We start from the raw sequence: 12,314 nt of genomic DNA, 5'->3' as shown, positions 1-12,314 counted from the left end.
AAAGAAGGTTATTGTTAGTGAAGATGCATTTGTGTTATGTGTTATTGTGTGTTTTAATGCATATATTCAACATCTTACGTATGTGTTTCTGTATGTGTCCTTCAAATTGTGGTGTTGAGCCTTTTCTGTACCTTTTATAAGCTCCCTCAGAAAGGTCATGTTTTGTTCTTGTCTGACTGGCGTGTTTTCTCTCATAGTCAAAATAAAGTCACTTTAATTCCTCAAAGAAAAGCCACAACACAACTCTAGAGCATAAAATAACCTTGTGATGCCAGCTTATGCTTTTTTTGTGTGTGTGTGTGTGTGAGTGTTGTTTAGTTTGATTTTGAACACATTATTGTCTTCTTGCTTTTTAGGTTGCCATGACTCCTGTTCATCTTGCCAGGGGGCGGGGCCTCAGGATTGTTTGACATGCTCAGACCCCTCTCACTTACTGAAGGATGGATTCTGTGTTCTGGATTGTGGTCCAGGCTTTTATGCTAATCAAGGCACCTGTTATGGTATGATGGGCAGAATTCACATCTTAGTTACACTGTGTGGTTTATTTGTTGGTCAGTAATTAAATTAAACATTTTAACAAATATCATCATTGAACAAATATTTGCTTGAAAGTCTTAAAACAATGTTTAAGTAAAATGTTTATTTGAAATGTAACATTTTAAACGAACTTTTGTGTTTTTTGTCACGAATAAGCTGGAATACACGACATTTTGCCCAGTTTTGCCCAGATTTCAGATTTGCAGTCTGAAGGAGTTGTCACTAGTTGCTGAAAGTCAGAGCCAGACTGCACATTTCGGGCAGCTGGAGCTGATAGATTTTACAGAAAATACAGTGTTTGATGGGCACAGATTTAGTTTTTTAGCTTCATATTATGACTTAATCTAGTCAGAGGATATCAGTCACAGAACACATATTCTTTTTATTTGTCAAACGTCTCCTATAAACAACGCATATGTTTCGGCATGTGTTTGTGTGCAGAACATTGTGAATGTCTTGTAGTGTATGTGACCCACAGTTATTTAGTGATGCACTGTTTTTCTGGGTGGCAAGTTTATGATCCCTGTTGTCTTAAATCCGTTAAAATTATAAAAGGTATATAGTGTATTCCATCCTTACAGTGCCCTCAATAATTTAATTAATTTTTTTATATTAATTGAATATAAATACTAAGTAATTTGATTTTGTATTGGATGGATGTAGAATTTACTAATTAGATTGTCCTAGCATTGTCAGTGGCCTTATCCATTGTCTTACCTGCTGATCATAATATCTTGGCAAGTAGAGACAAAAGACTGCTTCAAAAATGTCACCTCGAATACATTTAAGCTTCACCTTGACAACACTACAGCAAATGCAGAATGACACTCTAAATGTCTATTTTACAGTGAACTTAACCTCCACAGATCCAGCTTTTCTATTTAACATAAGAGAGAATTGTGTTGCTGGGAGTTGTTTTGGGTTTCTGACTTTGGGTAAAAATAGCTTGTTGTTTGAGCACTTTAAATTTTGCATTGGCTTGCTGACTTTGAAAGTCCTGAGGCTTTTCTGCATTCATTTCTTCCTTTTTGAATGTGATTGTTTCTCATTTTGATTGTGATATTTTAGTCATGAGGTTGTTATAGTTTTTTAAACCAAATGTTGTCTTCTTTATATATCTATATATATAATGTTTTATAACATATTTTTTATATCCTTTTGAGCTTGTGACCCTTCCTGTGCAACCTGTCAACCCGACAGCCCCAGTTGCATGACCTGCCCCCCTGAACATGCACTGCATCAGGGGAAATGTGTGCCACAATGTCCACCACAGTATTACAAGGAAGACCATGGCCGTTGCCAAGGTGAAAAGTTTTCTTTTGCTCATTTAATATTTTTTTCAACACCTCCATGTAGGTTTACTGGCAACCAGGAACTCATCAATCACTTTTCTAGCGAATAGAAAAACCATTCATTCTGAAACCCATTTTCTTTGCCAGAGATGATTCCTTGGAAAGTTTCCCTGTCATTTGGAGTCAGTCCCTTGAAATGTCTTACCTACGTTTTCTCAGCAAAACCACACTGGTTAGAAAATTGCCATGTCTGGATGTTAGATTGATGCATGATTTTAAGTTTAAAATGTTATATTAATACAGTCAAGCCTAATCCTCTTGTGTACAGTCCATTTGCATTTATGTTTTTGGCAGGCACTTTTTTACCTAACCAGCTCATAAGAAAGACCATACATTATGGTAGCTAATGATTGCAGTTGAGTGATGAGAGAACATTCTGAAGTAGCAAAATGACCACAGTACCAGTACAGAGATGTGTTAAAGTACTCAAACAAGACAAGTTGTATTTTTGCTAACCGACTGAAAGGTTATAGGTTACAAGAGGTCCAGGTTGGTTATTTTTGCTCACATCTCATGGGATTTCTACTTAATCCATCTGCTGAACTATGCCTCTGTTTTTCTTCCAGCCTGCCACAGTTCGTGTGCATCCTGCTCAGGGCCAGCTGTGTCTCACTGCACCTCCTGCTCAAAGTCTCTCATCCTGAACCAAGGCCAGTGTGTGGAGTCCTGCGGAGAGGGCCTATTCTCCAGAGGGGGACACTGTCACAGTACGACTGCATTTATAAAACTCTGATATTCCTCCCACTCTTATGTATTTATGTGGTGAAACTGGGTCATGATAAAAGAGGATAGATCATAGATGAGCTGTCCAAAAGAATTCTAGGGTAATACTTTGATTCGATTTGATTCAACTGCTCACTAAATGATGCAATGGATCATTAAAAATGGATTTTAAATTTGGTCCAAATTTTAAAGAGACACACAACTAAATAGAGGGACAAGTTGAATGTAATTGAATATAGATAGATAGATACATACATACATAAAGTATATAGAAGAATTATAATATATTGCATTATAAGATAGTGTGGAAAGTGAGGATTTTTGTTCAGTAGGGGTTATGTGTTACCTGTAGCCTTTTAAGTGTAGTTGTCCCCTGTCCCGGTATGTCAATCAGTACTGCATTGCAGGTGAGTGTGTGTGTGTCCTGAATTCAGATAACCTTCTCTGACTCTGTGTAGAGATTCAGACTCTTTGTTTATAGAATTGTGTGTGTTATAGACTGGATATGTTGTATGTAGATATAAAATAAACTTACACTGTAGTGAGGCTGTAGAGAGAAAAAATATACACTACCCTTCAAAAGTTTGATGAAACTGATGCTTTTATTCATAAAAAATGCATTCAATTGAGGAAAAATTGTAGTCATGCATATTGTTACAAAAGATTTCTATTTCAAACAAAGGCTGTAAACACACTGTATCATGGATTCCACAATGCATTACCATTTTCAACTGTGATGATAATACATGTTTATGAGCAGCAAATCAGCATATTAGAATGATTTCTGAAGGATCATGTGACACTGAAGACTGGAGTAATGATGCTAAAAATTCAGTTTTGCCATCACAGGAATAAAGTTAAAACAACAACAACACTTTACTTTTTTTATCAAATAAATGTAGCCATGGTAAACATATAAACCGTCTTTCTAAAACTTACAAGAAAGTCTTAATGATACCAAACTTTTGAATGGTAGTTTACTAAAAATTTAAATTAAAAATATGTAAAAAGGTTTTTGTAGGTTGATGGCTTGGGGGGATTGAAATGTCATTAGCTCAGTTTAAAAACAATAGTCAATGTAAAAAGTCCCCACCATGATAGAAAAACAAATGTGTGGATGTACAGTATGCATGAAATCTGAATGTTATAAATTGTGTGGATGTACCTTCTGGTCCACTTGAAAAAGCAACCTTAAAGTGTAAATTGTCTAATTATATTTATGAGGTATAAAATGAGATGACTAAAATTTAGGTTTAGTTTAAAACAGTTTTATGAAGCATAAATTAAGGTCAGTTAAATTCAAAGAGAAATTCCTTTTAGATGTAAAGCTGTTTGTGCATTTATGTGTGTATGAACTTTACTTTTTCAACTCTTTTCAGTGCATTTCCTTCTCTATTCAGGGTGTCATGCGTCATGTAGGCTCTGTGTGGGTCCGGATTCCTCAGACTGCATGCAGTGTGTCAAACACGAAGAGGTTCTGCAGCCTCAGAATGGGCATGTCTCTCACGGGTCCTGTATGTCTGCCTGCAGGCCACAGCATTACCTTGATGCAGATCAGACCTGCAGAGGTGAGCAAACAAGAAGACATATTCTTATATTTTTCTCTGAAGATGAAGACACATATGTTATCATTTGTAATTCTCAGTAGCTCCCTGATTATGAAGTGATGGCGAGATAAACACTGGAAAAAAGTATGTGCATACCATCGTGTTGAGCGACACACTGCAGGTTGTTTGCACTAGTTATTCCCAAAGTCTTAATACTTGATAACTGAAGATCTGTGGTTCACTCCAGAAACACCAGGGCTGTTGTACAAGATGTTAAACACCCTGTGGAGAACGCGGTTCATTTAAAATTTAAATCCTGATCAAATCCTGCCAAAAGGGATTAAGAATGACATTTTTTTGCTAATTAAAAGAATAAGCTGATCTTTTGAAAAAAAAAAAAAGTGCGGGTGTGAGCCGTCATACAGGAACACAGAAATTAATTGCACTAAAACAGTATGACAACATCTGCTTGTAGCATATTCATAAAGGACTGCAGGCTTTCTGTAGTACCACCAACACCTCACTCCCACAGCACTGAATAAAATTTACAGTTGAATGGTGTCTGAATTTTGCACACTGAATCATTTCTGTATTTATGATGTTCCCACATGCTGAGAGCTTTACAGATATGGAATTGGCTCCAGTCCATGTCAAATACGGTGTATAAAACTAACCGTGAAATGCTATGCATTTTTATTTGTCAGAATACTGTCTATTTACTTTTGCATTTGTTTCTAAAATTGTTCATAATGAAATATTTAAATAAATGAGTATCAGTTGGTTAATGTTATCATGATGTATATCATTTAAGCATGTTTAGGTTAATGTTAGTTGTTTATAAATATACTGTAGTTCATTTTTAAATAATTTTTGTTCATATATCTTAAAATGTAAAAAAAAAATATTAATATGCGTATGTACAAATTAATATTAAACTAGATTAATAAATGCTTTAAAATTATTGTTTGTTGATAAAACATCATACAGAATGCATTAACAAATTAAAGTGTTACCAGTTGACTTGAGTTGACTTAGAAGCAGTGAGACAGTGGCCAGTGGGCTGTCCATTCAGTGGGTCCACTGTCATGAAGCTTACTGCTAGATTAATGACAAATGCCTCCTTCTTCAATGAAGACCTTTGTGTTGAGCCAGCATGCTCAGACAAAATGTTGAGCTTCCTCTGGGCTACTTGTCTGCAGTGTGTGTGAATGAGTGTGTGTGTGGATCAGATATCATGCAGAGGAAATTCCAATCTGTAAAACCCTCTAAAGTCAGTCTTTCTGCAGACCACTATTGGCACTTTTCCACTGCGTGGTACGACTCGGCTTGGCTCTGTTTGCGTTTCCACTGCAGTTTAGCATAGCTTTTTACGTCGTTATAGATAACTTGGAGATCTCGTTATAGGGGCGCCCAAAATGGGGTGGGAGCCAAATAGGGCTACTTCGCTCCCAACAGACAGGCACATGACCGCGTTGCCCCCCCAATTAACTAAGTGCAAAACGCCCGATCCGATTCTAAAGATTTTATTGTATCAATTAAAGGAACTATCGATATAGATCATTCCACAACAGGACCTCGAAACAATGCCACTTTTTTACACCCAGGTCACTACCCCTTCTACCTAAAAATTTCGAGCCCCAGGATGCCCCCGTTGCTGAAAAAAAAGCGTTAGCGCTGCGGGACCTTCGCTGGCTGACCTCGTGGGTGATTTTAAATCTAGCAGAGGTTCTCCGAACATCACTGTTTGGGTGTCGCAAGAGAATATTTATTTATATAGCAGTTTATGAAAATAAAATGAACTAGAAGTGTTTAATTTTATAAAATTTTATTTTGAAATGTGTCTGGCTGGAGCCAGAGCCAATGGTGAAAGTCTTTGCGCGAGGAAGACCCCACCCCATTTTGTCTCTGCCCAATTTTGGAGTCACACACAATAGGGTGATGAGAACCTGCAGTTATATCTACTTGGAATTTTTCACATGTGAAATATAGTTGCGCCGCCTATACTATTTTGACTACTTTTTTTATTATTCCGTGTCGCCCCATTTATTTTTCCGCTCCTGGCAACGAGAGGAACATCTGTACTTAAACAACAGACAACGAAACCTTCGCTGGCTGTGCTGATTTAAATCTAGCGGTTCTATTGTGTTTGTGTCGCAAGTTCAGTGACCCCCCCAAAAGTGAACCATACCAAGCCGTGCTGTCCCATACCATGCAGTGGAAAAGCGCCATATATGTGACCCTATCACAGAATTTATTTTTGTCGGCAACCATTAAACATCAACAAATCATAATTACACTAAAACTTATCCTCAACCAATAAACATTAAAAATCATAATTACAAAAAAAACAAAAATTGCACTGGAGCCTAGTTAAATGTATTGAAATAGTTGCATATCACAGAATAGTTGCTTCATACAGGTTGGAGTTGTGACCCCAAAAGTAGTTGGATTTTGAGTGTCCAAAAATATAAAAAAATCTAAAGATAATTTGAAGTATCTAATGACATTTTAAGTCTGGTTTTGAGTGTCCAAAAGGATCCAAATACCTATATATATATATATATATGTGTGTGTGTGTGGGGGGGGCCTTTAGGTGTGTTTATTGTGTGTCTGAATTGCATTAAAAGCAAGCTTAACCCTGTTTCCTATTCACTCACTCAATAGAATACAGATTGCCTGGGTTAGTATTTAGCACACCCACTATTCTTCTTTGGGGAATGTAATGAATTATGGGGTAGATAAGCCCTTTTGTTCTGATTGACAATGAAACCTGGCTGAACAGACAAATAATTTAAAGACAATCAGATGATTTGGGTAACATTGGAGGATGGCTGTTGACACCTGTTACTCCAAACCTAAAACAAAATCAACAACATTGTCAAGCTCCACTTCATTTTTTTCCATTCCATATTATATTATCATTTCATGTCTTCATCTGCATGCCAAAGTCAAACACATTTAATCATAGTAGTGGAGACGAGTCCAGACTTCACACCAGTGGCAGGCTTTCTTTTTGGAGCCCACTGCTTTCATTCAGCTGTGTGCACATGGCTCAGCTCTCTGACTGACAGCCTTTTTAGAGCAAATGTGTTTTGTCTACATATACAGCTTTAAGGCAGATTGAGCATCATTGCTAAAAAAACAGCTGTCCTGAGCCCTGTGATGTGTGATGTTGAAGTGCTCACTTATGAAAGTTTTATGTATGTCAATTTTTTGCATTTAAATAAACCTTTATAAAAACATTTTTATCTTTAAAACTTTTAATTTTGGGGAAAAGTCTCTTATGCTCAACAAGTCTGCATTTATTTGATTACAAAACAGTTAAGCAATGATATTTTGAAGTATTATTACAATTTAAAAGACCTTTCTATTTTATTAAAATTTTAACATTTATTCCTGTGATGACAGCTGAAGTTCATCAGCCATTGATCCTTCAGTAATTATGATTTTGTGCTCAAGAAACATTTCTGATTATTATTATTCTGATTATTAATGTTGAAGACAGATGATAAATATTTTGGTGGAAACAGTGATAGATTTTTTTCAGAATTATTTGATTCTGAAAGTTCAAAAGAAAAGCATTAATTTGAAAGCAAAATCTTTTGTATCAATGTAAAAGTGTTTACTGACATTTGTGATCAATTATATTATGTTACGTTATGTTATATTATATTATACTGGGGTATCTGGTACAGAGTTTAAATTTGTTCACAAGACTATGACTAATATCACTTTCTCCCTCGTTTTCTCTCTCAGAATGTCACATCTCATGTTCAGGCTGCTCTGGTGGAAGTCTCCAGAATTGTACTTCCTGTATACGTCCCAGTGTCTTTCATCAAGAGCAGTGTCTCGATAAATGTCCCCATGGATTCCATGTTCAGGACCGTACTTGCCAAGGTGTTTTTGGATGTTAATCTGTTCTGTTCTGAAGACAGTTTCCCTGTGGATTAATACAGTTTAATAGATACTTTTATGAATGTAATGTTGTGCTCATTATTTTGTCTCCCTTCAGCTTGTCATCCATCATGTAAGGAGTGTAAGGGCCCATCTCAGGCTGACTGTTCTGCTTGTCCGGCCCACGCCAGTCTGCATAACGGCTACTGCCGAACCAGCTGTCCTGAGGGCCAGTACCTGAATGCTGTAGGCTACTGCATAGGTGAGTGAAAATCAGTCTTCCCAGGCCATCACCAAAACAAATTCTTCCAAGAGACACCTTTGATTTTAAGACATTGCACCGGTTTGGGTTTAAGGTGTCAAATGGGCACATTTAGCCTCTAGGAGAGGATTTGCTGTTCAAAGTGCATGTCAACTACTGTTGGAAAGTCAATGCCAAGAGTATTTTTTTTTTTTGTCAAAAGTGTTCAGAGTGTTGTTGTTGTTTTTTTCTGAAACTGGCTAATACTGTTATCCTGTTATTTGGGTCTTAATAAAATGTGGTTAAAATACCAGTCTGTGTCTCATAAAAAGAGGAGGTTTTGTGCAATAAAAATGAGAAAACAAATAGGAAGCAGTAAGTGCTTTAGAAAGTCCTCCTTCTCTAGAAGATAAAAGTTACTATCAATCAAAGCAGGCACAAACACAATAAATAAATAAATAAAAAGAACAAATTGCCATATAGAGCATTTAACAATCAATTAAAAATTCTTCTTTAGATTCAGTTTGATTTAAGGGCTGAGATCAGTCATTTCTTAAGATGGATTACTGGATTTTTGCCATTAAAAGGTGAGATTTTCAGAGAGTTTCAAGGCCATATTTATTTGAACACAAACACAGTAAAAATTCTAATATTGTAAAACTTTATTAGCATTTAAAAGAACTGTTTTCTATTTAAAATGTCATGTATGACTGTCATGTCAAATGTTCAGTAGCTATTACTCCAGTCTTCAGGGTCACATGATCCTTTAAAAAGGATTCTGATATGCTGATTTCCTCCATGTTATCAACAGTTGTGCTGTTTAATATTTTTATGGAAACTGTGATACTTTTTTAAAAGGGTTCTTTGATTCATAGATAGAAATTAAAAGCAGAATTTATTTGAAATAAAAATCTTTTGCAACATTATTAGAAAAGTCTCTACTGCCACTTTTGTTTATTTTAATGCATCTTTGCTAAATAAAATATATATATATTGCACATCTTAGATCACTAAAACATTTTTCTTGATGAAATCTATTCATGCTTATGTTACCACTCTTTTTAGAAAATATGGGTCATTTAAAATCATTCTTCATAACTGTGTAATGTGAAACTTTCCTGAAACTGGTGTAAACTTGTATTGTGGTGTGTTGTTATAAGGTGACCTGGATGATTTATATAGCAATAAAAGGCGCTTAAATGGAAGCTTGTAGACTTGTATTGAAATGGCTCAGGTTTGGGGAGTTTATGTTTTATACAGTAAATATCTACATACTGTTGTAAATTTGCTAGTAGAATCATTCAGAAAGGCTTTGACATTGAAATCTCAAAATGTATGTGGTTATCTGAAAACATGAAACATCCACATACAATAGTTAGAAGGATTTGTTATTGTCAACATGTTGAAATATACACAGTTTACTTTGTGAGAACATTTATAATAATAACCTTATTCTCATTTTTACAATTTTTTTAGAGCTCCTATTTTTATTATGTGGTGAAGGTTACAGCAGCGCTTATTTATTGTTTGAGTAACTGCTTTTCCTCAGAAATATTTCACAGGCCTACTTTTTTGTTTAGATCTTGTTATACGAGTCAATAAAGCATGAACTATATGTATAATTCAAAGACTCTGTACCAGTGCTTCATAGCCTGCATATCATCAGTGAGCCTGAGAAAAGAGCCAACAAGGATTTTCATTGGTTGATATGCATCTCTTTATTATCAGTGACCTCAGCTTGTCCATGGCAATGAAGCCAGTCTGTTCTCACAGGTGATAAGGAGTGAGAGAGGATTTACAGATAACACAGTGTTTACTTTTACACCTTTAGAACATTTTCAGGATAAGAATCCGATAAGATCTTTTTTTTTTTTTTTTTTTTTTTTTTCAGTTCAGGATTTTTCTTATGGATATGCATAATAATACAATATATGTTCTCCATCTGTTTGTTTTTCTATCAGAGTGTGAGGAGGGATGTCAGCGGTGTGTGGCAGACCTGCAGTCTGGCTTTGGCACTGTGTGTTTGTGGTGTAAGTCTCCCAGGATGCTGCTGCTGGGAGATCACTGTGTACCACAGTGCCCACCCAAATACTACCGGTGGCACGGAGCTTGCAAAAGTAAGTAAAAATGAATTCAGAGCAAAAAATGAAGCACGTTCCCACAACCAGATGTGTACAGAATTTCGATCTCACCCTCGTAAGGCTACCTATGACCCACTGCATTATTATGCAGAACAATCCTATATCAAGCAACAACAAACATCAAATTTGTTACTATGAAATATTACTTAGTCTAGAGTCACTTATTAAATGTATGCTCTAATATATCGGAAATCATTTTGTATTCTAACTATAATGTACAAAAATGTGATTTGCAATGAATTTGTGAGATAATGCAGTGGCAATATGTGATGCTATAAACATACTGTAAGATTAATACATGAAATGCATGTTCACAGGACATCTAGAATGAATAAATAATGGGAGCGATGAAGCTTCGCTAATCTTTTTTTTTTTTTTTTTTTTTTTCATGGCTCCCCTCACACACACATATTCCTCAGATTGCTTATTTATATGTAGTCATAAATGAATCTGAAAAGTAGGCCTACTGAGCAAATGGTAAATTGGACGGTAGCAACTAATGACTATTTTGATTAATTGATTGTGATTTCGCAACCCTGGCGATAAGCTTTTCGAAGTATGTTCAAGCGCATCCATAATCTGCATCACACGATGATAATTCATTTCATCTTTCAATATCATCTAACTGTCTTCCTCTGAGAAAACCGTGTGCTAGTTTTATTTCCAGCATTAAGTTTCATTATGTAGATTGAGCATCATCAGTCTCACACAGCGTCTTATCTCAGCACCAGAATCCTCTTTATGCACTAGTTTGTCATTCTACATGATCTCTCAGTGTGGTATAGCCGGAGCCTCTGTTTTCATAACCCTGATGCAATTACCTGTGATGCTTTGAAAGTGGCTCCTTTGCTGACAGTGTAGATGAGACGGTGCATTAGTTTTTATTAGGGAGTATGATATAGTGCTCGGCTGTAATGCAGAATCTTTTAAGATGCTGATGTGATTTATAAACTATTATGACCTTCTTTAATTGCCTGGTTCTCGCATGTTATCAAGGGAGTGTATTTGTGCACAAAAGTGTTTACATGCAAATGTGCATATTACGCTGTATGTGCATTAAAGGCAAAAGACAATTAATGCAATTCACTTGCACTTAGCATTGTCAAATGTCTTTGGCCTGTTTGAAGGTAATATGTCAAGTTGACAGCAGACTAAAAGTCATATGTGAATGGAACTTTCTGAGTACAGGTGTAGGATGTCATCAGTATTCCTTTTAAATCTTCTGTCATAATAGTGAAATGTGAATGTCCTTGGCAACAGCACTGATTAAAATGTCAACAACAAAAAAAATGAATAGAACTGTTGCTCTGTTTTTCAAGATTCTTAGGTTTTAATAACCTTTATCTGCTAAAATGGAGTCCTGTCTAAATCAGTTGTGTGGATCTTTTACACATATGTGACCCTGGACCACAAAACTAGTCTTAAGTCGCTGGGGTATATTTTTATCAATAGCCCAAAAACATTGTATGGGTCAAAATTATCGATTTTTCTTTTATGCCAAAAATCAATAGGATATTAAGTGAAGATCATGTCCCATGAAGATATTTTATAAATTTCCTCCCATAAATATGTCAAAACTTAATTTTTGATTAGTAATATACATGGTTAAGAATTCATTTGGACAACTTCATAAGCGATTTATTCAGTATTTTATTATTTTTATTATTATTTTTTTTTTTTTTCAAATAGTTATATCCCAGCCAAATTGTGTCCTATCTTAACCAACCATACATCAATGGAAAGCTTATTTATTCAGCCTTTAGATGATGTATAGATCTCAATTTCGAGAAAATTGACACTTAAGTCTGGTTTTGTGGTCCAGGGTCACATATTAAAATACAACACCAGTTCACAGTGTATATATAGTACACCTTTGCAT

The 12,314-nt window shown here is 35.6% G+C and overlaps 1 protein-coding gene across 1 annotated transcript in view; it reads left to right on the top strand.

Moving 5' to 3' along the window:
* The window catches only part of LOC109063207 (extracellular matrix organizing protein FRAS1-like), an 83,097-nt gene that overhangs the window by 22,778 nt on the left and 48,005 nt on the right, over positions 1–12,314 (top strand). The window contains exons 14-20 of the mRNA XM_042756548.1: positions 357–500; positions 1,701–1,841; positions 2,456–2,596; positions 4,013–4,180; positions 7,916–8,056; positions 8,172–8,315; positions 10,256–10,411. Coding sequence (XP_042612482.1) covers positions 357–500; positions 1,701–1,841; positions 2,456–2,596; positions 4,013–4,180; positions 7,916–8,056; positions 8,172–8,315; positions 10,256–10,411 — 1,035 coding nt within the window. The remainder of the gene's footprint in view (positions 1–356; positions 501–1,700; positions 1,842–2,455; positions 2,597–4,012; positions 4,181–7,915; positions 8,057–8,171; positions 8,316–10,255; positions 10,412–12,314) is intronic.

Source organism: Cyprinus carpio, chromosome A5, assembly GCF_018340385.1.
Source record: "Cyprinus carpio isolate SPL01 chromosome A5, ASM1834038v1, whole genome shotgun sequence".
In the NCBI taxonomy this organism is placed as follows: Eukaryota; Metazoa; Chordata; class Actinopteri; order Cypriniformes; family Cyprinidae; genus Cyprinus; species Cyprinus carpio.
This window is presented reverse-complemented; position numbering and strand designations above follow the sequence as displayed.